Source organism: Aquarana catesbeiana, linkage group LG02, assembly GCF_042186555.1.
Source record: "Aquarana catesbeiana isolate 2022-GZ linkage group LG02, ASM4218655v1, whole genome shotgun sequence".
NCBI classification, from domain to species: Eukaryota; Metazoa; Chordata; class Amphibia; order Anura; family Ranidae; genus Aquarana; species Aquarana catesbeiana.
This window is the reverse complement of record NC_133325.1, coordinates 585,680,002-585,707,026: the sequence shown is the minus strand read 5'-3', so window position 1 is coordinate 585,707,026 and position 27,025 is coordinate 585,680,002. Positions and strand designations below refer to the sequence as shown.

Here is a 27,025-nt window from a genome sequence, read left to right as displayed (position 1 = left end):
GAGTGAACAAGAGTCTTCCTGTGCTTTCAGGAGTGCAGTTGTCATTAGGCGATGGCTGAGACTAATGTCTTGCAGGATTGTAGTCAGTGGAACATCTAAATGGGTCAGTTCAGGCGGCAGGCAGGAACATGGTCAATAAACATGCCAGGGTCAGTACAGAAGGCAGGCAGATGCAACACTCAAGCACTGGGGTGGCAGTGATCAGGAATCTGTGCCAAACACTGTAAAAAAGAACAACAAAAAAAAACACTGTTTTCCCTCACAACTGAGCGCAGTGAAAAGAAACTGAACATCAGCTGCAGCACGAATCATTTGTTTACGTTTGTGATCGCTGTTATTGTGCCTGCTAAAAAGAAAAAGAAAAAAAAAAATACACTGTACAGTTGCCTAACTTTTGCAGCTGAATACCTCAGAAAATATAATTGTTACGGTTTTTAGTTGCCTAATGTGCTGTGATCTTTGCTGCTCTCTCTGTATACGTATTGTGGCCTCTTACAGAGAGCTGAACTGAGTGGAATAAGTCTCTATTACTTGTGGTTGACATGTTTTGTTTGTTAAAAACAAACCAATCAAGGCTTGTATAAAAAACGTCCAAGCTTCATACTAAAAATACTATATAGAAGCATTCATGGTAACATTTCGCTTTTTTGCCTTCAGAAATATTATCTGTAACCGACTGCAATGCGTGGAAAGAAACCTTTGAAGAGGAGCGTTCCTGCTGAAGAAAGCAATGGTACTCCTGAGGTTAAAAAATCTAAATGTAAGTATGAAAACCATGCACAATATATTTGTATATGAGTTCCATTTTGAAAACCACACACGATTAACAGTTTTCATGTATGTAGGGCCAAAATTCTGTAAACGGGTTTGCGTGCCTTCGTGTTACTTTCGTTAAAGTGATTTTGGCTGGGTAGCACTTGGGCTATTATTAGAGTTGCCATTTACAAGGCTTGGATCACATTTGTGTTCTCTAAAATGAGTCAAAGCTGACTCACATCTTTTAATATGTGTCTGTCCCCCCCCCCCCCCCCCATCCCCTATTCTGTTAGCCAACACATTGGTGCCAATAGGGTCAACTGTTTGTGCTGTGATATTTATTATAGTTGCCTGCGACTAGTTAGGATACAACTCCCCGATTGCTGCCTTGATTTTGCTGTTAGTCTTGCTGGAAGGATGCATGATGTTATTGGGATTTGACAAATTGTTAAATACTAGTGTTAAGAGCGTGTAAGCAATGAAAAATATACCGTGCATGTGATGTCCCAGGCTGCTTTATCAACTGTATATAGCGATAAGAGTGGCGCTGGTCTGCACATCAATCCAAAAAAATCATTAAAATTATCAGTAATCCAAACATATATACGTAATAACACATATGTAATAAACAAATTGTGCAAAAAATATATAAAGTGCTAGTGCATGTCAAAGTGCAACGCAAAAAACTTTTGTGCAATATTATTAGAGTGCTGAAATATAAGTCCAAAAAAATCAATCAAGTATATAGAGCAAAATCATAAAACAATTAACTTGTGCAATAAAACATCTTTGCTTATAAGTGCATTGAGTGCTCCACCATTGTGTAAATTCTTCACCGCTCTCACTAAAATGGACTCCCCAAATTTATATACTTGTGAAATTATAAACCAGCTGGAAGACTACAATATCTCCAAATGAACATCAGTCACAGTATTCTGGTCAGATTTCCCTTTCACAGATCACAGGATGTCATGGGGAAGATAAAAAGGGAAGGAGGCTCCCATAGTGTAAAAACTTCAGGCTTGTTAAAAAAATATCTGTAATCCACTCACATTTTGAAGAGTGCCTGCCTGGCACTAGGGAGTAACATGCTCAGCTGTTTTTAGCCCTTCACCTCCAGGCTTGTCATAGACCCCTAGTGTGAACTGGCATAAGCGAATACAAAGACAAGTGTGTCTCGCCTACAGTCAAGCATGGTGTGTCTCGCCTACAGTCAAGCATGGTGGTGAGAGTGTCATGGTATGGGGATGCATGAGTGCTGCCGGCACTGGGGAGCTACAGTTCATTGAGGGAACCATGAATTAGAGGTCGACCGATATGGGTTTTCCTCTGTCCGATGTCGATGCCGATATTTAGAAATCGCAATGGCCGATATATGATGCCGATTTTTGGGGGGGGGGGGGGGGGGGGGCGATATATTTGGCCGATTTTTTTTTTTTTTTTTTTTTTTTTTTTTTTTTTTTTTTTTTCCTTCATCTCATAAAAGCTAACAGTTAGACCCCTTTCACAATGGGGCGTTTTTCAGGCGCTTTTGGGCTAAAAATAACACCTGTAAAGTGCCTGCAAAAGGGCTCCCCTGCAGTCACTTGGGCTTTCACACTGAGGCGATGCGCTGGCAGGATGTTGAAAAAAAGTCCTGCAAGTGGCATCTTTGGAGCGGTGTATACCGCTGCTGTACCACTCCTGCCCATTGAAATGAATGCGCAGCGCTGTCGAAGCGCCTGCAAAGCATTTCAGCAGCGGCGCTTCAGGGGCGCATATAACCCCTTCCTCGGCCGCTAGCTGGGTTATAAGCGCCCCGCTAGCAGCCGAATAGCGCCGCTAAAATGACGGTAAAGCGCCGCTATTGTAAGCGGCGCTTTACTGTTGGTATTCGACCGCTAGCGGGGTGGTTTTACCCCCGCTAGCAGCCGAGAGGCTTAAAAACCACCGCAAAGCGCCTCTGCAGAGGCGCTTTGCCGGCGGTATAACCGCGCTGTCCCATTGATTTCAATGGGCAGGAGCGGTATATACTCTGCTCCTTCACCGCTCCGAAGATGCTGCTAGCAGGACTTTTTTTCCCGTCCTGCTAGCGCACCACTCCCGTGTGAAAGCCCTTGGGGCTTTCACACTGGAGACAAAACAGCGGGTGTTTCAGGTCGGTTTGCAGGCGCTATTATTAGTGCAATAGCGCCTGCAAACCGCCCCAGTGTGAAAGGGCCCTAAGTAATAAGTGATACAGAAAATTTCTTACATTTATTAAACAAAACAAACCTCCAATCAGTTCACTTGTATGTATAATTTAGATAAAAAAAAAAAATCAAAACTTTTGGACGAAAAAAAATGGGCTAACATTACTGCTTAGTTTTTTTTTTTTTTTTTTTTAATTCATTAGTGTGTTTATTTTTTATTTTTTTTAAATTGCGTTTGAAAGACCGCTGCGCAAATACCGTGTGACATAAAATATTGCAACAAGCGCTAGTTTATTCCCTAGGATCTCTGATTTTTATATATATATATATATATATATATATATATATATATATATATATATATATATATATATATATATATATATATATATATATATATATTATAATGTTTGGGGGTTCTAAGTAGCAGAAAATACAGGATTTTTACCTGTGAGCAACAAGTGTCAGAAAAGATTTAGTCTTTAAATGGTTAAACTGAGAACTCCTCCACACATAGTTCAGCTCATTGATAAAAGAACCTGAAGATATACAATGTTTCTTCCTATCAGATTTGGCAGGCTGCTCAGAGGAGGAGAGAAGAAAACTTCAGGCAACTTGCATTGACTTCTTTTACAGAAGTAATTTGCAAGACACTCTGTAGTTATAATCGGCCTTTTTTTATCAGCACAATCGGCCAATGCCGATTAAGTAAAAAATGCCAAATATCGGCCGATATATCGGTCAACCTCTACCATGGATGCAAACATATACTAGGACATACTGAAGCAGAGAATGATCCCCTCCGGAGACTGGGTCGCAGGGCAGTATTCCAACATGACCCCAAACACACCTCCAAGATGACCACTGCCTTGCTAAAGAAGCTGAGAGTAAAGATGGACTGGCCAAGCCTGTCTCCAAACCTAAACCCTATTGAGCATCTGTGGGGCATCCTCAAACGGACACTTTGGGCCCAATTTGGACATTTTCACTTAGGGGTGTGTACTCACTTTTGTTGCCAGCAGTTTAGACATTAATGGCTGTGAGTTATTTTGGGGGAACAGCAAATTTACACTGTTATACAAGCTGTACACTCACTTTTTTTTACATTGTAGCAGTGTAATTTCTTCAGTGTTGTCACATGAAAAGATATAATAAAATATTTACAAAAACATGAGGGGTGTACTCACTTTTGTGAGATACTGTACTTATGCATACTTTCTTCAGATTGGGGGGGGGGGGGTGAATAACCTGTTTTTGTATGGTGGTGTGTGGGTTTGTTTTTTTTCTAAGAATGTTGTGGGAAACCTGCAATAACTAGCCTTATATTCTCTGCTCTTTGATTTTACGAACTACCACCACCCTTAATGCAGTCCTTGCATGTATTTTGCTTTTCAGTGGTCACTCATGGCTCCCACAACACTGTTGGTGGTTTGGTGCTAGCCCTTGGACAAGGTGATGTGGGTCAGTTGGGCCTTGGAGAAGATGTGATGGAACGAAAGAGGCCAGCACTTGTACCGCTTGAAGAACCAATAGTACAGGCCGAGGCTGGAGGAATGCACACAGTTTGTCTTGCAGTATCTGGCAGTGTGAGTTTCTGATATTGTTGACCAAAGAACAACCTAGCAAGTTTGTTGTTCAACCCTTTCTGATTTACATGTATCCACATGATTTATAGCTGATGGTACTCTATCTTCTGTGACTTCACAGATTTATACATTTGGCTGTAATGATGAAGGAGCACTAGGTCGGGACACCTCAGAGGAGGGTTCAGAAACAGAACCTGGGAAAGTCCAGCTGCCAGAAAAAGTTGTACAGGTGTCTGCAGGGGATAGCCATACCGCTGCATTGACGGAAGATGGAAGGGTGTTTGTCTTTGGATCATTCAGGGTATGCAACCAGCATTTCTTAGCCCTTTGCTTGCTCATGTTTCGGTAGACCTTAAAGTGTTACTAAACCCAGTAATATGAAAATGGTTAATCTAAGGATGATCTGTATACCACGGGCACATGGCAAACTGCAGGTTTTCCAGTGCTGAGAGATCGGGAAGGAGATTTCCACTTCAGCCTATATACACGCCCACATGTGTGATGTCAATATCATGTGACCTGGCTATCTCTGAGAACAAGTAACTATTCTATCCAGCATAAAAGAAACAACTGATCATGTGCAGGTTGGCTACTCTGCCTGTGTTGGCTGGCCTTCCCCTGATAGACTGCAGGAGGGAGAGGATCTGTGCATACAGGATAAAATGGCCTTTTTACTCAATGCAGAGGATTAACCCCTCAAGTTCCACAGTGAGTATAACAAACATGCTATGCCACATATACAGACTGATTTTTCTGTTGTGGGTTTAGTAATACTTTGAGAAATATAAAAGTCTTGAATACAAAAGTGGGGGCAGTAGCAATGAGTGCATGTCCGAGCCTGTGAAGGCGAGTGTGTTCGATGCAGTAGCAGCCAGTGCATGTCAAATGCATGAGTCCATGTTGGTGCACTGGTGTCCAGTACAAGTGTGTTGATGTTTGTGTGTTTGTGTGTGTGTGTGTGTGTGTGTGTGTGTGTGTGTGTGTGTGTGTGTGTGTGTGTGTGTGGCAGTGCATTGTTGACGAGAGGTGTTGTGCTCACTCAAGAGTTGAGAGGGGGAGTTAGGCTTGCACTCCTCTTACTGCCTGGCCTATAGCAGAGTGTATGCAGTGTGCTGTTGACCTTTTTTGTCAGAACAGCCGCTATTGATGCGCATCCTTCTGACTGCAGCTGGCGCTGCTGAACCGGGCAGGGGGACCTGCCTGTCGGTAAAACCCAACTCTGGCACCTTAAGTTTTTACTTAGGATAGCTTTTATAGTTGGTACCTCTACCCCTAATGAACTGTGGGCTCTCATGAAACTGCTTGTACATACTTTATTTACCCTCCTTATACATACTTTGCCTACCTCACCTAAAAAATTTATGTGATAGTCTCTTAAGTTGATGTTACTGGAGTTGCCACTGCATTTAATAACCTTACTCTGCCTGGCTGGGCCGTTAACTACAGTTGGGATCCATCACTGCTTCCGTAATGTCTACGTTTTTGGCCCAGCCCTGGTACTAGTAACAGCAATAATCCACGCATGCGCAGTGGTCGCTGCCTCATTTCTAGAGTCTTTTGCTACTGTGTAAACATGGTATTGTCTATGATGTCGGAACATATGGCAGCAGCATTCAGGGTAGTGACCTCATTGCACATGCATGTATGGGATCTCGGTGCCATCATCCCAGCATCTGCTACTGCTTATTCATAGGGATTAAAGGGTATTTGGGCAACAATGTACATACTTAATTGTCCATGCAAGCTAATGAAGTGGCAGTATTTTGTGTGTGTGTGTATGTAGCCACCCTAGTCTCACCATCTTGGCTCCTATTAATGACTCTTGATGGGACATTTCTGCGCATGTGTGGTAGTTGTGGAAACATCATCTTTTCAGCTCCTGATAATGGGGCAACCACCAGCCTAAACTAAAAAACCTTTTTGTCTCTAGCCAATTGATCCAATGTTACTTTTTATAAATGTTACTGATAGGTAATAATGAGTCTGATAATGGTAATCTAAGGTGGAAACAAACTTGATTTTACTTTCTATCATTTATAATAGCTAGGAAAAATAAATGGTATAAAATGCAGTGCGTGTGTGTTCAATCTATATAATTGTATAAAATGTACTCCTGGCATGCATATGGTTGCTTATTGTTTTATTTTCCTATTTGCTAATAGGACAACAATGGTGTTATTGGATTACTTGAGCCTATGAAGAAGAGTGTGGTTCCAGTTCAGGTCCAAATAGATGCTCCTGTAGTGAAAATAGCATCGGGTGAGTGGACTAAGGGCTCATTCATACATGCAGCTTGGCTTCTCTGCTAGCAAGAGTTTGCCGTGGAGAAACTTCTGTCTCATGCACATGTTGTACATATGGCCAGATTTGTACCCTGTAGTTATCCGATTAGAGCTTCTGACCTTTGGTTTTGGCCACAGCTAATTGACTTGTGTGTCACATTTAGCGGCAGCTGAACTGGGAATTGTCCTGCTGCCTTCTGGGACCTGTAACATGTCCCAGAAGGTTGGGGGTAACTTCTGCTCTGATCACCTAGGTGGTAGGAGCAGGTACCCTTAAAGGGGTGGATAAATAAAGCTTTTTTGTGTTAGAAAATGCCTTTGGGGTTAAAATCAAAAGATGGGTTTCTATGTAAGATATATTCATAACTAAGCTCCATTCCATGCTGAATAAACTAAATTATGTAGCATGATGTTGTATATTCTGCAATATAGAATTTTTTTTGGTAAAATCATTCAATGAATGCAAGCTGAGATGACCTGCACTGCATTGATGCATTCACACAATTTCACAGTAACTATGAGATAAAACAAAGTTCAGGAATATTTTTGCAAATATATGTACACTACAAACTGTATGATTGCAGAGACATGCATCTGTACCAGGCTCTAAGTGTGAGGAGGAAGGGCAAGCAGTAAAATTGAAAGTGAAACATTCTAATCCATTTATAAACCTTGTGATCTTTCTGCACATAGCTTGAAGTGCTTTATTCCTCCCTTGAGGAGCAAAATGGCAGTGAGCCGTAAAAGGGACCTAGTTTGGAAATATTTACTAAACTGACAGCTGCTTATTCTAAATGGGAAACCTTCATTTTGTTTGCAAATATTAAAGATTCTAACTACCAGCAAGAATGAGTCCTTATATTTAAAGAGCACTTGTCATTTCAGATCCACCATGGCAGTGCCTGTTAGTGGACATCCACTCACCTGCTGCCGCCACGTCCCTCACCTTGTGTCACTGCCGCATCACCAGCTCTTCCGTTAAAGTGAATGGGACTGTCGGTGTGTCAACAGCAGGCCAGGGGAGGAGCCGCTGCAGGACAGAGATGACAGTTGCTCTTTAAAAATTATTCTTTAAATCAAATTGATTTAAATCAAGCCTTTTTACTAGTGATTTAAATCAAATCCACCCTGCTGCTAAACCTAGGAACTTTTGAAGGTAAAATTCCACTTTATGTTGGTTTTACTATGTTGGTTTTTAGAAGTATTGCAATATACTATGTCTGTGTACAATACATTGACTTAAGCCTTTATGTAAATGCAACGTAGCTAAAGAATAGCGCTTTTTTATTTTATTTTTTTTTAATTCAGAGGTTTTTAATGTAACAAGTGTTGTATGTGGGTTCCCTCTCTCCCCCTTCTCAGGAAATGACCACCTTGTGATGCTCACCGCCGATGGTGATCTGTATACATCAGGATGTGGCGAACAGGGACAGCTGGGTCGTGTACCAGAGCTATTTGCTAACCGTGGAGGACGCAAAGGCCTAGGTTTGGAAATTTGTGCAAACTTCAAATCATTGCTGTGAATTTAGTTCCAAAAAAAGAAAATGGGGAAAAAAATGAAAGCCGCACTCTGAATAAATCCACTGAAACGCCCCCCTGGACGGCTCCTTAACCCACAATGAGCCTATTCCTACACGTTCATTTTTTTCCTATATTCATTATATTGAAAACTAGGTGTGTCCATAAGCACCTGATGTTGTGTGTACAGATAATGGCAGAGCTTTGAGGAACTTTCTTATTCCAAAAAAGCCGTTTTGAGAAAGTTTTCTGTATAGCTTAAGGCTTTCGTACAGAGACCTATCTGATTTGTGTGCGTTGGAGCAACTTTTTTACATCGCACAAGTCCATGAAAATCAGAAGCCTCTCTAAGCAACTCTTGGAGCAATGGTAAGGTGCACAGAATCTCCTGAAGGCATACATTTGACTTGCTTTGTAGACCGGCTCACGGAGATTTACTGCAGCAGGTTGGCAGCGCTGTGCAAATCCCCTTACGGCAGCTCGCACAGTGGTGCAGGTCAGGTGTACTCTATGTCCGCCGGTGACCCGGATCTGCCAGTGTAAACAAGCGGATCCCCGTTCTGACAGGAGATTTGACAGAGATCTACTGTTCCCAGCGATTGGGAACAGTGATCTCTTTCATGTCCCTTGTAGCCCATCCCCCCTGCAGTTAGAACACACTTAACCCCTTGATCGCCCCCTAGTTTTACCCCTGCCAGTGTCATTTTTACATTGATCAGTCCCCAACAAGTGTCATTTGGGTTCAGATTTGTCCGCCGCAGTCCTGCTAAAAATCGCAGATCCCTGCCATTACTAGTAAAAACAATTAAAGTCGCTAAATCTATTCCATAGTTTGCAGACGCAATAACTTCTGCGCAAACCAATCAATATACGGCTATCGCGTGGGGTGTTTTTGTTTTTTTTTTTTTAATTGTCACTCTTTGTTTATAGCGCAAAAAAAAACAAAACGCAGAGGTGATCAAATACCACCAAAAGAAAGCTCCATTTGTGGGGGGAAAAAAAAGGACATCAATTTTTGTTTTGCTACAGCGTCGCATGACCGCACAATTGTCAGTTAAAGCGATGCAGTGCCATAGCGCAAAAAAATGGCCTGGTCATTAAGGGGGCAAATCCTTCCGGTCAAAGTCAAGTGGTTAAAAAGTTGTAAACCCTCCAGGTTTTTCACCTTAATGCATTCTATCTTATCTTTCACATATACATTAAAAAAAACCCTTAGACCTTTAACCACTTCAGCCCCGGGAAGGTTTACCCAAACCCCCCCTTCATGACCAGGCCATTTTTTGCTATACGGCACTGCATTACTTTAACAATTCATGGTTGTGCGGCGCTGTACCCAGATAAAGTTGATGTCCCTTTCTCCCCCCCCCCCCCCCCAATAGAGCTTTCTTTTGATGGTATTTGATCACTTCTGCGGTTTTTATAGTTTGTGCTATAAAAAAAGACAATTTTGGAAAGAAAAACAATATTTTTTACTTTATGCTAGAGCTGCAGGATTAATCGTTTAAAAAAAAAAAAAACTAAGACTAAGCCTTTCTCTGACACTTGTAGCTTACAAGTTAAAATCCATTTTTTTGCTATTAAATTACTTGGAACCCCCAAATATATATTTATATATATTTTTTTTTTTTCAGAGACCCTAGAAAATAAAATGGCAATCATTGCAATATTTTATGTCACACAGTATTTGCACAGCGGTCTTTCAAACACAATTTTTTGGGAAAAAAATACACATGCAGCTCTACTTTACGCTATAAAACATACCCAATAAATAAAAAAAAAATTTGAATGTATTCCTCAATTTAGGCCAATCTGTATTCTGCTACCTTTTTTTGGTAAAAACAGTCCCAATAAGCTTATATTGGGTTGCGCAAAAGTTATAGTCTCTACAAACTCTGGGATATATTTATGAAATTTTTAGTGTGTGTGTTTGTGTGTTGGTTTTTTTTTTTTTTTTTTTTTCCCTCAAATTAGAAAATCATCAAAGTTAATTAATTTCAGTAATTCAAAAAGTGAAACTCATATATTATATAGATTCATTACACAGAGTGTTATACAGTTGTGCTCATACGTTTACTTAACCTGGCAGAATTTATAATTTTCTTGGCCTTACATACCCCAGTTCTTAATACAGTGTATTGCCCCCTTTAACATCAATGACAGCTTGAAGTCTTTTTGTGGATGAGGCTCTTTATCTTCTCATATGGTAAAGCTGCCCATTCCTCTTGGCAAAAAACCTCCAGTTCCTGTAAATTCTTGGGCTGTCTTGCATGAACTGCACATTTGAGATCTCCCCAGAGTGGCTCAATGATATTGAGGTCAGGAGACTGAGATGGCCACTCCAGGACCTTCACTTTATTCTTCTGTAGCAAGTGACAGGTTGACTCGGCCTTGTGTTTTGGATCATTGTCATGTTGGAATGTCCAAGTACGTCCCATGCGTAGCTTCCTGGCTGATGAATGCAAATGTTCCTCTAGTATTTTTTGATAACACATTGCATTCATCTTGCCATCAATTTTGACCAAATTTCCTTTGCCTTTTTGTAGTTCACGCATCCCCAAAACAGCAACGATCCACCTCCCATGTTTCACAGTAGGAATGGTGTACCTTTCATCATAGGCCTTGTTGACTCCTCTCCAAATGTAGCATTTATGGTTGTGGCCAAAAAGCTAAATTTTGGTCTCATCACTCCAAATGACTTTGTGCCAGAAGGTTTGAGGCTTGTCTCTGTGTGCTGTTTTGCGTATTGTACGCAGGATACTTTGTGGCATTTGCATAATAATGGCTTTCTTCTGGTGACTCGACCATGCAGCCCATCTTTCTTCAAGTGCCTCCTTATTGTGCATCTTGAAACAGCCACATGTTTTTGGAGAGTCCTGTATTTCACCTACAATTTTCCTGGCAGTTGTGGCTGAATTTTTAGTTGGTCTACCTGGCTGTGGTTTGGTTTTAACAGAACCCCCTCATTTTCCACTTCTTGATTAGAGTTTGAACACTGATTGGCATTCTCAATTCCGTGCATCTCTCTCTCTCGCGCGCGCATTTCTCTCTGTCTCTCGTGCGCGCGTGCATTTCTCTCTCTCTCTCGTGCGCGCGCGCATTTCTCTCTCTCTCTCTCTCTCGTGCGCGCGTGCATTTCTCTCTCTCTCTCTCTCGTGCGCGCGCGCATTTCTCTCTCTCTCGTGCGCGCGCGCATTTCTCTCTCTCTCTCTCTCGTGCGCGCGCGCATTTCTCTCTCTCTCTCTCTCTCTCGTGCGCGCGCGCATTTCTCTCCCTCTCTCTCGTGCGCGCGCGCATTTCTCTCTCTCTCTCTCTCTCTCTCTCTCTCTCTCTCTCTCTCATGCGCGCGCGCATTTCTCTCTTTCAATTACAGCGAGTGAAAACCCAAAATTAAGTATCTCAGATAATAATTGAAAACTCATGGTGTTGCTCTATAATCAGCTAATTAACTAAAAACACCTCTAAAGGCTTCCTGAGCCTTTTTAAAGGGTCCCTGTCTGGTTCAGTAGGTTACACAATCATGGGGAGGACTCAAGGTCCCAGAGTCTGGAGGAATAGTGAAGAGGCACAGAATCCAAATTGTGTGAAGTTTCCACAGTCATTGATGATTTTAGGAGCCATATGACCTGCTGGTGTTGGTCCACTGTGTTTTATCCAAAGTCAGCGCAGCCCTCTACCAGGAAATACTAGAGCACTTCGTGCTTCCATCTGCTGACCAGCTTTATGGGGATGCTGATTTTCATTTTCCAGCAGGACTTGGCACCTGCCCACACTGCCAAAAGTACCAATACATGGTTTAATGACCATGGTATCGCTGTGCTTGATTGGTCAGCATATTCGCCTGACCTAAACCCCATAGAGAAACTGTGGGGGTATTGTCAAAAGGAAGATGAAACACCAGACCCGACAATCCTCCATGCCACGCTGCATTGATGCAGTGATTCATGCAAAAGGAGCCCTGACACAGTATTGAGTGCATACTACACTGTACCTGGACATACTTTTCAGTAAGCCAACATTTCTGTATTAAACTTTTTTTTCCTTTTTTTGGGTCTTATGTAATCTATTTTTCAGAGATGCACTACTGGATTTTGGGTTTTCACTAGCTGTAAGCTATAATCATCAAAATTTAAAAGAAAAATGCCATAAATAGATCACTCTGTGTGTGTGTGTGTAATGTATCTAGACTAGTTTCACTTTTTGAATTGAACTACTGAAATTAATTTTTTGATATTCAAATGTTTTTTGAGATGCACCTGTAATATCTGTAGTGTTTACTTGTCTCACTCCAAAGCTCTAAGTGTGGTTTCTCTCTGGTGCTTTGTTTCTGTATCAGCATGAGTCACTTCTGATAAGTTCGACACATGAGATAACATGAGCTGTGTTGGGGAGGGAGATAAGCAGGGAGCTTGTGTATTCAGAATACAGCTCCATGTTGTTGTTTTGTCCCTCTGCCCATGTGAAGGGGGGGGTGTCACTTTTTCCTACAATCAACTCTCACACAGTGTAGGTATACTCCCCACCCACCCCCTATGTACTGCTGAAAGATTTGTTACAGGATCTGCACTTTTCAGAGGGTGTAGAAAAGAGAAGAAGTAGAAGTAAAACTTATGTAGGAGGATTTGTTTCATCTCTGTGTATCATTTGAGGGTTTAGAACCACTTTTAAGGCTTAATGTACACGGGACATTTTAAATCTCCTGAATGATGTACCTTGACAGATGGTAACCGACGTTTAAAAACGTCCATTTTGCCACATTTACATGCCGAGTTTAGCTGCGTTTTGCGTTTTTTAGAAGCGTTTTTCTTTTTTTTTCTTTTTTTTTCTTTCTGCAAATTGTCAAAAAATAGCCCGTAAACTAAATGTGACTTACCGCGTTTACAAGCTGTTACAGGCATTTGGGGTTTCACATGCCTCTGAACATCCGTCCTGAACGCTTTTTTTTTTTTTTTTTTTTTTGCTTACCAAAAAATACTTCTAAATTCAACTTCCTAGAAACGACTAATAAACGACCCTGTGTACATGTACTGATAAGATAACATAGAGAAGACTTCAGGGGCAGCTGAAAAAAACGCCCAACTGCTCCTAAATGTCCATTTACCAGCAGCAGTGCACATAAAGCCTAAATGAGTTCTAATTATTTTTCTTAAATTTTGACTTTTTAAAATGCTCATAATAGAATATTGAATGCCTTTTCAGGTAGATTTGATATGCTCAGATTATTTTCTTTTTCCTGCTGCAGAGAGGCTGCTTGTTCCTCAGTGCATCCGCCTTAAGGAGAAAGGTTGTGGACGTGTTGCGTTCCGAGATGTTTTCTGTGGTGCTTATTTCACATTTGCTGTGTCACAAGAAGGTCATGTTTATGGATTTGGCCTCTCTAACTACCATCAGCTGGGTGAGTGATTAGGGTCTTTAATTGGTTGGCTTTGATGCTTCCTTATTTTTAAATTCTAATCTGTGCTTAACTGTTTTATTTTAAATTTGGGAGAGTAGGCGTACAATTATGTCACTGTGTAAAATCGTGATGACCTTTTTCTATGTATGTGAAATGTTAGTTTAAATTTATTCCTGGTTCACACCAGTGCAGCTTTGAAATCGCGCTGCTTTAAAAACTGCACATCGGTGCGATTTACATTGCGACTTCCTTTAACTGAAGTCTATGCAAGTTGCAATGATATTGTTGAAGTAGTGCAGGAACCTTTTTCATAATTGCTGTGACATGAACTGTTCCATTGCCAGCAATAGGATATGACTTGTTATGCGATTTGGAACTGTCAAATTGCATGACAAGTTGCACTGGTGTGAATGGGGGCTTATGCCAGAGAAAACAAGGTCAGGGTACCTTTGTGACCTGCTTGGCTTAAATTTTTTTTTTTTTTTTTTTTTATTTCTACAATTTTTTAAAGAAGTATAGCCAAAGCTTTTCTCCTAGTTAGTTCTGCACTCCTGTGACCCGTTTTCAGGCAACAGCTGGATATAAAGCCCTCTGTCTGCTGACGTCACAGAGCATGTCCAGGCTCAGAAAAGTTCCCGACCATATGATTGAGATCCCCCCAGAAGCCTGGATCCGGCAGCTGGCTCAGCCTCTCAGTGAGCTGCTGAGAGGCTGAGCCAGCCACTCCCGCCGCCTCCACAGCCCACGCTGCAGTGAACTGGATGGGCAGAGCAGAGAGCCGGCCACTGACAGTCACTGGCTCTCTTCAGGCTGAAGACCAAAAGCTTGAGTGATCAGCAGTTTTTGTTCGCTCAATTCTTAGTCTTAGAGGTGGTGGGGGACAGCCGCAGCTGGGATCGGTGCTGCAGCCATCTAGGTGAGTATAACTGTTTTTTTAATTTTTCTCTTAACCCATACTTCTCTCTTAAAGCATATCCATGGTAAAAATGAAAAAATCATATATTCACTTTCACATTGAATTTCAATAATTTTTAGCCTAATCCTATTAACTTGATAGATCCTGAAATTTTGTAAACTTTGTGAAAGATTTCCAACATTGCTGTGTTGCGGAATTCAGGAGCCTGCTCTCAACTAGAGAGGTGCAGGGAGGTGGGGGGGTTAGGAGTCAGTACAGGAATCATTGTTTGCAGGTAGCAAGGTACCATAGGATATGTAGTCCTAGGAGAAGCTGCAACACATGCAGGGAATCCAGGAAGTTGTATAGAGATGACTAGCAAACAGAGTGCACAACATGAAAGGAACTTTTTTTTTTTTTAAATTCAGCTTTATATTGGATTGTCAAACATAAATATTTTTATTACAATGCATTAACTAGTTTCCGACCGGCTCACGTGTATTTACGGGGGCAGAATGGCTCCCCTCAACGAAACCTGTACGGGGTTCCCTTGAAAGCCTCCAGAGGGCGAGCGTGCTGCACGGCAGGTGACCCGATGCGCGTGGCCGACGGTCGCGTGCATGAGCGCCAGCACGGGGATTTGTATTTGTAAACAGACAAATCCCTGTGCTGTCAGGAGACGAGACATGTTTGTTCCTAGTAAGTAGGAACAGCGATATGTCTCCCCTCCCCATACAGTTAGAACATGCATTTAACCCCTTGATTGTCCCCTTAGTGTTAACCCCTTCCATACCAGTGTCATTTACATAGTAATCAGTGCATTTTTATAGCACTAATCGCTGTATAAATGTCAATGGTCCCAAAAAATTTATCAATTTTGTTTGGATACAGCATTGCATGAGCAATTACCAGTTAAAGCGATGCAGGTGCCAAATGGTAAAAAGTGCTCTGGTCGGTGTTGTGCTGAGCTCCGCACAAGCAGGGAGAATCCAGTGCCATCCGTCCCTTAATCCACCTCATCCACACTCAAATTTGTCTGCTACGACCCCTGGACCCCCTCTGCTGTGTTTCCAGTGGGGTCTTTCCGTGGTTCAGCGGATTAAATCTGTTTGGGGCCTACAGACGCCGCCGCCATCGTGAGGCCTACAGGCCGTCCGGAGTATCCCGTTCTCCGCTCCCGGGATCCTGTGACCCATCCGAGCACACTACCTTGGCCAACGAGTCCCTGCACCTCCAGAGGGACAGGCACTGCCTACACAGTAGCGGAGGGTCGCCCGGAATCCCTTGACGGCGACTCCGTTTTCCCGCGGCCTACCACCGTCTTGCGGCCTGCCATCTAATCCTCCGGACACAGTAAGTGACAAGACAATCGCCTACTTTTTCTACACCGGATACCCCCAGCAGTATTTGCCTATCAATATTTGCCCAGAACACCATTTGCTGACCCAGTAAGTGACATTTTAAGCCTGAACGGAGCGGAGTTCACCCGACCGGCTAACACCTTCAGGAAAGCCTGCGGCTTCGGCCTGTTACTGGAGGACGGCGGCCATCTTGGTGCTCCAAATACTCCCATTATCAGTTTGCTCCTGTGCCTGCCTTCTCAAAGCACTCTCACACTTCTTTTTCATTTACTGCCTCCCCCTTACACTGCTGGGACATATTACTATCGCAGATACCATAACCCTGAGCCCGGTGAGAATCCCCTGAGACTTGCATACTAACACATTGCCTGCACTGCTTCTGTTCTTGCAATCCTTAGCTAAGCTGACTCTCTCTGCTTGTCTCAGTGACTATTGAAGTGAATCTACTATACTATTAAAGTGAACTACTATCAACACTTCATCTTCCCTAAAATCTCTCTGCATGCTCACAATTTTTTGATGTATATGTTACACTGAACAGATGTGAGTAGGGGGTGCCCCTTACAGCTAACGGCCATACAGTTCCAGTTATGCCTGCCAAGACACCTAAACTTCGGTCTGCCCCAGGTAAACGTACTGGCAAGAGATCTCTGCCCAATCCAGTCTCAACGGGTCCCATTCAACAATACTTAGCCAACGCACGTGACGATCAAGCCCGAACCTCGAGAACAAGTGCTTCTCCATCATCCCACGCTGCTTCGGTGAGGGAGAGCTCTCCGGCATCCTCCTATTGCTCCGATCTTATAGATGACACTGGATCCCCCGCTGGCTCCGAAATGTCTACACTCATGAGCGGCCTCAAAAAAGAACTGGCAGGTATGTTTCACAGTTTGGAGAAATCCATTAAAAAAGAAATAACCGCTGTGAGATCTGATATGTCACATATCTTGGTCAGAGTGGAAGAAACGGAACAACGGCAGGACGCGCAGGCCTCAGCCATTAAAGAATTGCAGGACACTGTCACCCAGCTGGCATTCGCCCATAGGGCCTCTTTGTATAAGCTCGAAGACCTCGAGAACCGGAATCGCAGAAATAATATTCGTGTCAGAGGTCTACCGGAAGCAACTGGAGATAATGATCTTGAACCATCTATCAGAGGCATCTTTAACACCGTCCTGGGTAGATCCGCCACTGATCCACTACGCTTCGACCGTGTGCACCGGGCCTTAAGACCACGCAACACCAACTCGGACTTACCCAGAGATGTTATTTGTCGCTTACACTACTTTGAAGACAAAAATGCTATCATGATGAAGATGCGGAGCCTACCTAACATTGACTTTGATGGGGCGGTCCTAACCTTATATCCAGACCTTTCCAAGGATACTTTGGATCGCCGTAGATCCCTAAAGCCGCTCCTTGAACACCTACGCTCTGATGGGGTCACCTATAGATGGGGCTTTCCAGCCTGTTTGATAGCCACAAAAAATGGTCGCTCCCATACACTAAGATTTCCGGAGGAACTCCCAACTTTTCTGAAGGATCTTCATCTCTCGCCCATAGAGCTTCCAAGCTGGCAGGACCCAATTCCCAATTTCTCATGTCCAATGGAACCACTTTGGAGAAAAACCCCATCAAAGAAGAGACGCACCTCTCTTCCAGGCTCTGCACAAAAACACGGATGAACTGTCTTCTTTTTCTTTTCCCCTTTTTTTTTTTTTTCTTTTTTCTTTGCTAGTTTGTCCATACCAATTTCATCAATGTAGACTATTTTTCTCCTACTGGGTATAAGTTTTTTGTTTTTGTTTGTTTTTCGTTTTTTATTTCTGATTTACAATTGAACTGACCACTGTTCTTCCGTTTCTATGTTTTGTTTTTTTTTATATAGGTTAGTTCATGTTCTAATACAATTAACATCAGTGATACCTGGTAGGATACATAAAGTTCAACATGATCCTGATCTTACATTGTTATTTTTCATATCTTGCACTGGAACTAGATATTTACATATAGTTATGCTAATTCTCGTTTATAGGCCATGCGCTGTGGGGGCGCATCTCCCTCACTATCCATTCCCCTTTAGCGTAGCCCCATTCCCCCCTTCTCCTTCTGGGGTTGGCGAATGCGAGCGGTCTTACAGTAATCCTATTCAATCCCTGTTCTGGGATTGGGCTGACCTCTCGCTTTCTCTTCCCCCAACGGGACCACTGCAGATTTCTGCGTGTTATTCACATGTTTCCCACAAGTTCTTTAACACACGTATGTAATTTTTACACAAGTTTATCTTCCTACTCCACTCTTTCTTTCTCTCTTCAAACTTTCTCTTTCGTTTTTACCCCCTTACTCCCCCCTCCCTGCTGGCATGCATGGCAGGATAAGCTGAAAGACCACACTCTATTTTAACAAATGGCTATGATAAAAGTTATATCTTACAATGTCAGAGGCCTTAATGTCGCGGCTAAACGACATCAAATTACTCGGGAACTTAAACAAGCCACCTGTTCCATTGCCTTTCTTCAAGAAACACATTTAACTCACACAACGCCTGTTCAATTGACATCACCCCACTTCCCTCAGTGGTATTATAGTCTATCGAACACTAATAAAGCTAAAGGAGTGGCCATTGGTTTCTACAAGGATGTATCCTTTAGACTATCCAATATGCTAGCAGATGATCATGGTCGCTTTCTTTTTCTTAAGGGTTTCATAGGTAACACTCAATGCACTCTCGCAAATGTATACTGTCCAAACCATAATCAACCTGCCTTTCTCTCACAAATTCTAACTAAACTGTCACACTTCGCTAAAGGACTTATTATCTTAGCGGGAGATATAAACATGCCATTAGATCCAGCACTTGATACGTCCCAAGGCCGCTCCAATATCTCTTTCAAACGATTGAAATTTGTTAAAAAAAAGGCTTCTGGACCTTCAATTGATGGATGTCTGGCGCCTCCATCATCCCAAAGAAAAAGATTTTTCACATTTTTCCACAACACACCAATCTTACTCCAGGATAGATAATATGTTTTTAGATCATTTTCACCTCCCCCTATTACACTCTACTCACATAGGTACCGCATCTGTTTCAGACCATGCACCTGTGTCAATGACGTTGACTATGCCTTCACTACCAAGACATACTAACAACTGGAAACTTAATGACTCCCTTCTTTCTAATGAAGCTGAGATTTCCATGTTGGCATCTCATTTATCGCAATATTTCAAGGAAAACAAACCCTCAGACACTTCTCCCTCCATTGTTTGGGAAGCTCATAAGGCTACTATTAGGGGCCGCCTCATTGAGCTAGGTGCGAGGAAAAAAAAGGAACATAGACAACAAATTGACGAGGTTCTACAACAGATAACGGTCCTTGAAAAACAACATAAACTATCTCTACATATTAAACACCTCCAATCCCTCACGCTTAAACGAGAGGAATTGAGGTCTCTTCTCAATTTAGACACCAGGAGAGGATTTCAGCGCCTCTCACAGAAATGTTATGAGTGGGGGAACAAACCAAGTAAATTATTAGCTAGATCTTTGAAGATCAAACAATCGCAATCATTTATCCCCAAAATTAAACTTTCAACGGGAGAGCTGGCCCATGCAACCCCAGACATTGCTAAGGCCTTTCGAGGGTACTATGCTGACCTTTATAATGTTAAAAATGATTTGTCCTCCCTACCTCATAAAGAGAGACGAACTCGCATGCTCTCCTACTTGAAAGCAGCAAATCTTCCTAAATTGCCCGTATCTGTTCTTAATGAAATGGAAGAGGATTTCTCGGTTGAGGAATTTCGAGCAGCGTTGAAGTCTTCCCCATCCGGTAAAGCTCCTGGACCTGATGGGTTCACTGTATTATATTATAAAACATTCAGCGATATTTTACTCCCCCGCCTTACCGCCTATGCCAATTCTGTCTCGCAGTCTTCAGGTCTACGCCCAGAATCCCTCTCAACTCATATCACCGTCATCCCTAAACCTGATAAGGACCCCACTCTATGCAATAGTTTTAGACCCATCTCATTAATAAATGTTGACATTAAATTATTTGCAAAAGTAATGGCGAATCGCCTGCTCCCCCTATTACCTAGATGGATTTCGGCAGATCAGTCTGGTTTCATACCCAATAGAGAAGCAAAAGATAATTCTCTCCGCGTTATTTCCCTAATCCAATATGTTCAGAGGTGCACCCAACCCACCCTACTCCTTTCCACTGACGCGGAGAAGGCTTTTGATAGGGTGGACTGGGAATATCTTAAAATGACCCTACGACATTTTGGCTTGGGACCTAAAATGTTTCATCGCATCACTTCTCTCTACTCTAACCCTTCGGCACAAATTAGAATTAATGGAACATTAAGTGACCCCTTTGTTTTACATAATGGAACCAGACAGGGCTGCCCTCTTTCCCCTCTCCTCTTTGCCATCACATTAGAACCCTTTTTAGCTACAATTAGACACAATATTAACATCAAAGGCATACAAATAGGTAACAGATCCCATAAATATGCGGCTTATGCCGATGATGTGTTATTTTTTATTCAACAACCACGTATCTCGATCCCCAACTTAATGTCTGCTTTTTCTACATTTCACTCAATCTCTAACTTCAAAATAAATTTATCCAAATCCGAAATTCTAAACATTAATATCCCTAAGACCGAGGCACTCTCCCTAAAACCCCTTTTTCCCTTTAAATGGGAACCGAAATGTATGAAATATCTAGGTATCTATCTTACTTCCAATCTCCAATCTATCTTTCGTTATAACTATATCCCCTTGTTAAATAAGATTAGAGACGACCTGCGAAAATGGTCTAGCTTATCACACACGTGGCTGGGAAAAGTTAGTATCATTAAAATGAATATCTTGCCTCGCATCCTTTTTCTCTTTCAAATGCTTCCACTAGGCATACCAGTGGGGTTCTTCACTATTTTACAATCCATGATTTCCCGATTCATTTGGAAGAATGGGCATCCCAGAATATCCAGAGGGCTATTGTTCCGCTCCAAATGCTCGGGAGGATTAGCACTCCCTAATTTCAAAGTATACTATCAAGCTGTAGTTCTGACCAGAGTGGCTGAATGGAAATATGCTCTTAAGTCAAAATTATGGGTACAAATTGAATATTTTCTCAGCGGCATGGATCTCTCAATAGCCCCTTGGATACCCCGTTCCTATAGGAAATTGGCTCCTACCACCTCTGCTCTTACTATATCCTCTTTAGACATATGGGACTCCATACACAAAAAAAATTCATGGAATTATGATTCCCCCCTATTACCCCTCCTTAATCACAGATATTTCCCTCCGGGTCTACTTGACCCAGGCTTTAAATCATGGAAATCGGAAGAACCTCTTTTATTACATCACGTCCTCCGAGGCAATGTACTTAAACCGCTAAATATGATCCTGGCTCCTAAACCGACCACTTTCTTAGATAAATGGAGATATCACCAATTACAACATTTTTTTAAGGTCTCTTCCTAATCCACTTAGAGGTATAAATGACTTAAATAATATAGAAGTAATATTCTATCCGAAAGATCCCCCGACACACGCTATTTCTTTATTCTACAGAGCTCTTATTGCTCTTCATGATCCTGGCTTTCCATCCTTCTTAGCTAAATGGGAGACTGATTTAGATTCCCATCTCACTGACGGCCAAAAGAACAAGATCCTACAATTGGCTCATACTTCATCCCTTGCTTCTAGAATATCAGAGGTCAACTATAAATTACTCACTAGGTGGCATTACACCCCAGTTAGACTACATCAAATGTTCCCCGCCAGTTCCCCATTGTGCTGGAGGAACTGTGGGAACAAGGCTACACATGCACACGTGTGGTGGTTTTGCCCATTCATTCGACCATATTGGGATGCCATTCGCGATCTAATTGTACAGATCTCGGATGTCAGTATACCTAATGACCCATGGATTGTCCTTTTTCATGCTACGAAAACCCCCGCACATTTATATAAACGTTCAATTATTCCTCACTTACTAAACGCCGCCAAAGCCTTAATTCCCACTTTATGGGGCCAACAAACAACCCCCTCTATAAAGGTTTGGTTACAAATGGTAGATAACATACACCTTATGGAGAGCATTACTCACGATATTAGAGGTACTTCCCAGAAACATTCTCTAACATGGGATCCTTGGATAAAATTTCAGTCCACCTCCTCCTATAAGGACCTCATATCGCAAACCTCTTAAATTTATCACGTTAAAGTAGTCATTTATTGAGTGTCCTTGACACTACACTCTTTTTAAATTTATCGAAGTGCATGCCAGCAACCCCTCTCCCCTCCCCTATTCTCATTATCCTCTTTTTCTTTCATTTTTTCCTTGTTTTTCTTTCTTTCTCCTTTATTCTTTTCTTTATTATTTCAATTTCCCTATTCATTATTCAGGGTTCTTTTCTATTCTTTACCCTTCTAAACCAAAGCAATGTTTTTTCAAACTGAGTTGTGATTCAACTGCTCACATAATAGGAATCCAATAACTAAGCGTATATCACTATGTTGGTTAACAGACCTCCAGAGACACTTATTGAAAATATTGCCTTATACCGTACCACTGTACTATGTGCGTACTGGAAATTGCTATACTGTATATGTGAGAATGATTCTATTTTGAAATGTTTGTATATTTTTGCTTTGCCCTTCTTTAATAAAAAATTATTAAACAAAAAAAAAGTGCTCTGGTCAGGAAGGGGGTAAAACCTTTCGGGGCTGAAGTGGTTAAAAAAACCTTCCTAAGCTGCATTATTTCAAACCAGCTTAGGTGAGTTTTTAGCAGCGATTTGTGTTTGGGCGTTTATTGGTCAGAATTTGAATTTATTCTTGCCATTGAAATGAAACTCCTAAAGTGCTAAATGCGCCTAGCATTTGAGCAAGTTTAGCCACATTTGGCTTTTTTTTTTTTTTTGCCCAGCTTGTGTTGATACTTTGTGTGTGTGTATAAATATATATATTGTGTGTATATATATATATATATATATATATATATATATATATATATATATATATATATATACTGTATATATTTTTTTTTTTTTATTTAGTGTGTGTATATTCTCACACAGAGGGCTGTAATACACAATTATTCTAATCCTCAATATGAAATCTCAAATATTAAAAAATTAATACTCATAAATATCACTGCTGCCACCTTTAAAAATAAGTGAATACCAAACACACTGTGCTCTGTGATTGCTGCTGCAATATAAGGTAGCGCTGTGAAAGATTAATTACTCATTATCTCATCAATATAAATGCATTACATACAAATCCAGTAAATCCAATAAAACAATTCTTGCGAAATTAACATGTAAACTGTCCTCTCCACCAACTATAAGGTGCCCAAAAGTTCCCATTTAATTACATTAAATGCTGTACAGTGGAAACTCTTCCAAATATCCCACACATCCCCAATATCTAACACTCCTTTGCACTCGTGCTTATCATATTACTGATGAGCTATAGCGTTTTTAAAGGCTTTCCATGATTTCATACCCAGCCTCTGTATCAGCTGTTTCCCCTTTTTTAAGGGGTTGCTCAGGCAGTTCCCAGTGAAGAGAAAAAATGAATGGCGTGATAGCATTGCAGTAAAACTATATATTCCAATCCCCCAAAAAAGTCTAAGATTTAATACAGTGTGTTCAACTGTAAGAAGCTTGCTGAGTAAACTGTGTCTCGCCTGATCCACCCATCTGTGACTAGTAGCTGTGGGATCCGACCCTAATGGTTTTGTGTTAAAAAAAAATAAATATATATAATAAAATTATTTTTTCTCTATATTAGTATATATTGCTATTGTACACTGTCTTTGCGTTTCATTGACTGGGTGTGACAAAGATGTTAAGTAGAGGTATTTCACTGACCCAATTCAGATACAAAAGCATATTTCAGTTAAGTGAGGATGGGTAAGCACATCTGTCAGGTTTTTATTGCGCTGTGCCTTCCTGTCAGTGACACTTAGAACCCTGTGAGGCATTGTCTTGGTGTCGCTGAGACAAGAACTGCGGGGAGAAAATATCTAGTAAGAACACAGATTGCAAAAAAACAGCTGGAGGGTAGTTTTGGGTGACATCAGGTTTAAAAAGTTGTGTACAGTAGCTCTATGTCCACATACATTGTACATGTTTTAATATGTGTAATTCTTTTGCTGCAGGCACCAAAACTACTAGCTCATGCTTTGCACCCAAAAACTTGACCTCTTTTAAAAACTCTACAAAGTCCTGGGTGGGATTTTCTGGTGGACAGCATCATACTGTGTGTCTTGACTCTGAAGGTAAGTTTTAAGGAAGTTTCTAAAACCCGTAACTATATAAAGTACCTTCAGCACTGTACTTTAATATTGCTGGTTTAATTTTGAAGGAAATGCATACAGTCTGGGGCGTGCCGAGTATGGGCGACTTGGCCTTGGAGAGAACTCTGAAGAGAAAAGTGAACCAACATTGATACCTGGTCTCCCTAAAATTGCTTCTGTGGCATGTGGAGCTTCTGTCAGTTATGCTGTATCTCGCAATGGTAAGGCCCCCCTCCCTCCCCCCCTTGAGATTTTTAAACTGATGCAAGTGTCATTTTTGTTCTGCCCATTCAAAGTTGTTTTTTTTTTTTTTTTTTTCCCAATTCAAACCATTTTATTCAAGAAAAGAGATTTTACAATTTCTCTACAAAGAAAAACACAAAACCTCTTCCTCCTTCCTCCTCCCTCCTTCCTCTCTCCTTCCTCTCTCCTCCTCCTTCCTTCCTCTCTCCTCTTCCTTCCTTCCTTCCTTCCTTCCTTCCTTCCTTCCTCTCTCCTCTTCCTTCCTTCCTTCCTCTCTCCTCCCTCCTTCCTTCCTCTCTCCTCCTCCCTCCTTCCCCTTCCTCTTCCCCTTCCTCTTCCCCTTCCTCTTCCCCTTCCTCTTCCCCTTCCTCTTCCCCTTCCTCTTCCCCTTCCTCTTCCCCTTCCTCTTCCCCTTCCCCTTCCCCTTCCCCTTCCTCTTCCCCTTCCTCTTCCCCTTCCTCTTCCCCTTCCTTCTTCTTTCTTCTTCTTCCTCCTCCTCCTTCTCTTGATACCAACCCACTCTCCCTTCCCATGGTCCCAAGGCCTCCAGGCAGAAGAAGCCTGAAACCTAACAAGCTGTCTATCACAAGTAAACTGATTAAACAATTTGTGTTACGGAAATTCTTTTCTGAGCATAATGGCAGTATACGCATATCAACATTAGTAGAAAAGGATGTAATATACAGTGAAGAGACTCCTGTGCAACCCTCTTGGTTATGATCTAATCATTCAACCAGGTGAGACTTAACATAGTTGCTAAAAAGGAAAAAGTTATTTCTTACTATATGAACTGTATTCATGTGATGGAATGACCAGTTTCATGCACACGTGACACATTTGACATTTTGGTTTTCGTTAATGTTTCTTTTCTATAGGCCGTGTCTTCTCCTGGGGTATGGGAACTAACCAGCAACTTGGTACAGGTGAAGAGGATGATGTTTGCAGTCCTTATGAGATGACAGGAAAGCAGCTTGAGAACAGAGATGTGTTGTCTGTGTCAAGTGGAGGTCAACACACTGTCCTATTAGTGAAGGATCGCAGCTGACGGATGCTCTCATGAATTGGCTAAATGGAGACCTACTCTAAGCCTCTTGTTCTTCAAGCCGGCCACCTTTGGACTTTTTAATCAACCTTAAATTAGCAAAATCCTCTTTGTGAGAGGCTGCCTTATCTGACATCAGCTTCTACTGTGTTTGGGCTTGTCCACATGGGGATTTTTTTCACACTTCAGATACACCAGCTATCATGTGTTCCTCAGACTTCAGATGGAAATCACCTTGAATGTATGCCTGCGTTTGTTTTTTTTTGTTTGTTTTTTTTTTTGTTTTTTTTTTTAATTTTATTTTTTTAATTCTCCTTTTTGCATGAAAAAATGTCTGCACCTATTACCATATTTCTGCAAATTGTAAGACACTGTAACCACTTTTTTTATTAAAGAGTTTTTATGAAAAATTGTTGGGTGTGACAAAACACTCATGTGGATATAGCCATACGGGCATACTTTGTACAGCTTTGTAAGGGGTAGTGATGTGCACTGTTCTTTAGCCCAAAGCTGCCAGCCAAATTGGTTCCTTTGGGTTACTGTAGTTTCCACACAGCTCCTCCCCTTAGCCCGTTAAGTGTGACTTTATGCTTGTGTGAGCCCAGCGTTAATACAGTCATCTTTTTGCCCTCTGTCTCCATTTAGAGTTAATTTTTTCATGTATTTTTAACATTCTTTTTTCCTTTACTGTGATCATGGCTCATCCTTTTTTGTCTTACTACTCATTAAATCACAGAGGAAAATGTCTGCCCTGCTCCTAAGTCTCTGGGTTTTGTTGACCATGCTAAATAGCTTTATTTTTTTAATACTCAGTGATTGTCAAAGGCATGGGTGTGTTTGACTGTAGATTATTTTCCATTGCTCTTTAAAAGTATGACTAATTTGCTTGACAGAGATTAACAACATTTTTAAAAAAATATCTTTTGGAATAAATCTTTTTCATAAATTGTTCTGGCTTCTTCTATTCGGTGCGCAGGTGTAACTGAAAAATGTAGCTAGGTGTTAATACTGAAATCATGGATGTGTTACATTAGATTAAAAAGGCCTAGAGATGACTGCATATTCATGCAGCAAACTTTCCAATTATATCTAAATGTGAGGCAATTCTGACTGCTGCCTACTTGGGTACTTGACCCCCAGCTTTTCACATGTGGCCCCTGTCTATACTTAACCCTTGTTTTCTAGATGATTTGATGATTCACAGCAGTGGCATAAATAGCTGTAAGGTGTAGCTGTAAGGCAAACTTGGTCTTAGGCAAGGTAGGAGCTTTGAGCACCCACTTTGTCCAGTTTTAGCCCCATTTTTAATATGGAATTAAACCACCAGACTAAATGAAAAATTTTGGACCCCCAGGAGGTTTTTCCCATATTATGCAAAAAATGCACAGCGTGTTTGCACATTATGACAGACTTGCCTAGGTGCCCAGCAATGTCTGCACTCCTGCCGGCACTTTC

At 41.5% G+C, this 27,025-nt stretch overlaps 1 protein-coding gene across 3 annotated transcripts in view; it reads left to right on the top strand.

Annotated features, from left to right (window-relative positions):
• The window catches only part of RCC1 (regulator of chromosome condensation 1), a 38,608-nt gene extending 12,092 nt beyond the window's left edge, over positions 1-26,516 (top strand). For all 3 annotated transcript variants that reach the window (XM_073616218.1, XM_073616219.1, XM_073616217.1), the window contains exons 2-10: positions 658-760; positions 4,323-4,513; positions 4,635-4,814; positions 6,676-6,772; positions 8,158-8,280; positions 13,553-13,705; positions 24,148-24,267; positions 24,354-24,506; positions 25,404-26,516. In XM_073616218.1, the coding sequence (XP_073472319.1) occupies positions 682-760; positions 4,323-4,513; positions 4,635-4,814; positions 6,676-6,772; positions 8,158-8,280; positions 13,553-13,705; positions 24,148-24,267; positions 24,354-24,506; positions 25,404-25,573 (1,266 nt within the window). In that variant the 5' untranslated portion in view covers positions 658-681 and the 3' untranslated portion in view covers positions 25,574-26,516. The remainder of the gene's footprint in view (positions 1-657; positions 761-4,322; positions 4,514-4,634; positions 4,815-6,675; positions 6,773-8,157; positions 8,281-13,552; positions 13,706-24,147; positions 24,268-24,353; positions 24,507-25,403) is intronic.
• The last annotated feature ends 509 nt before the right edge of the window (positions 26,517-27,025 follow it).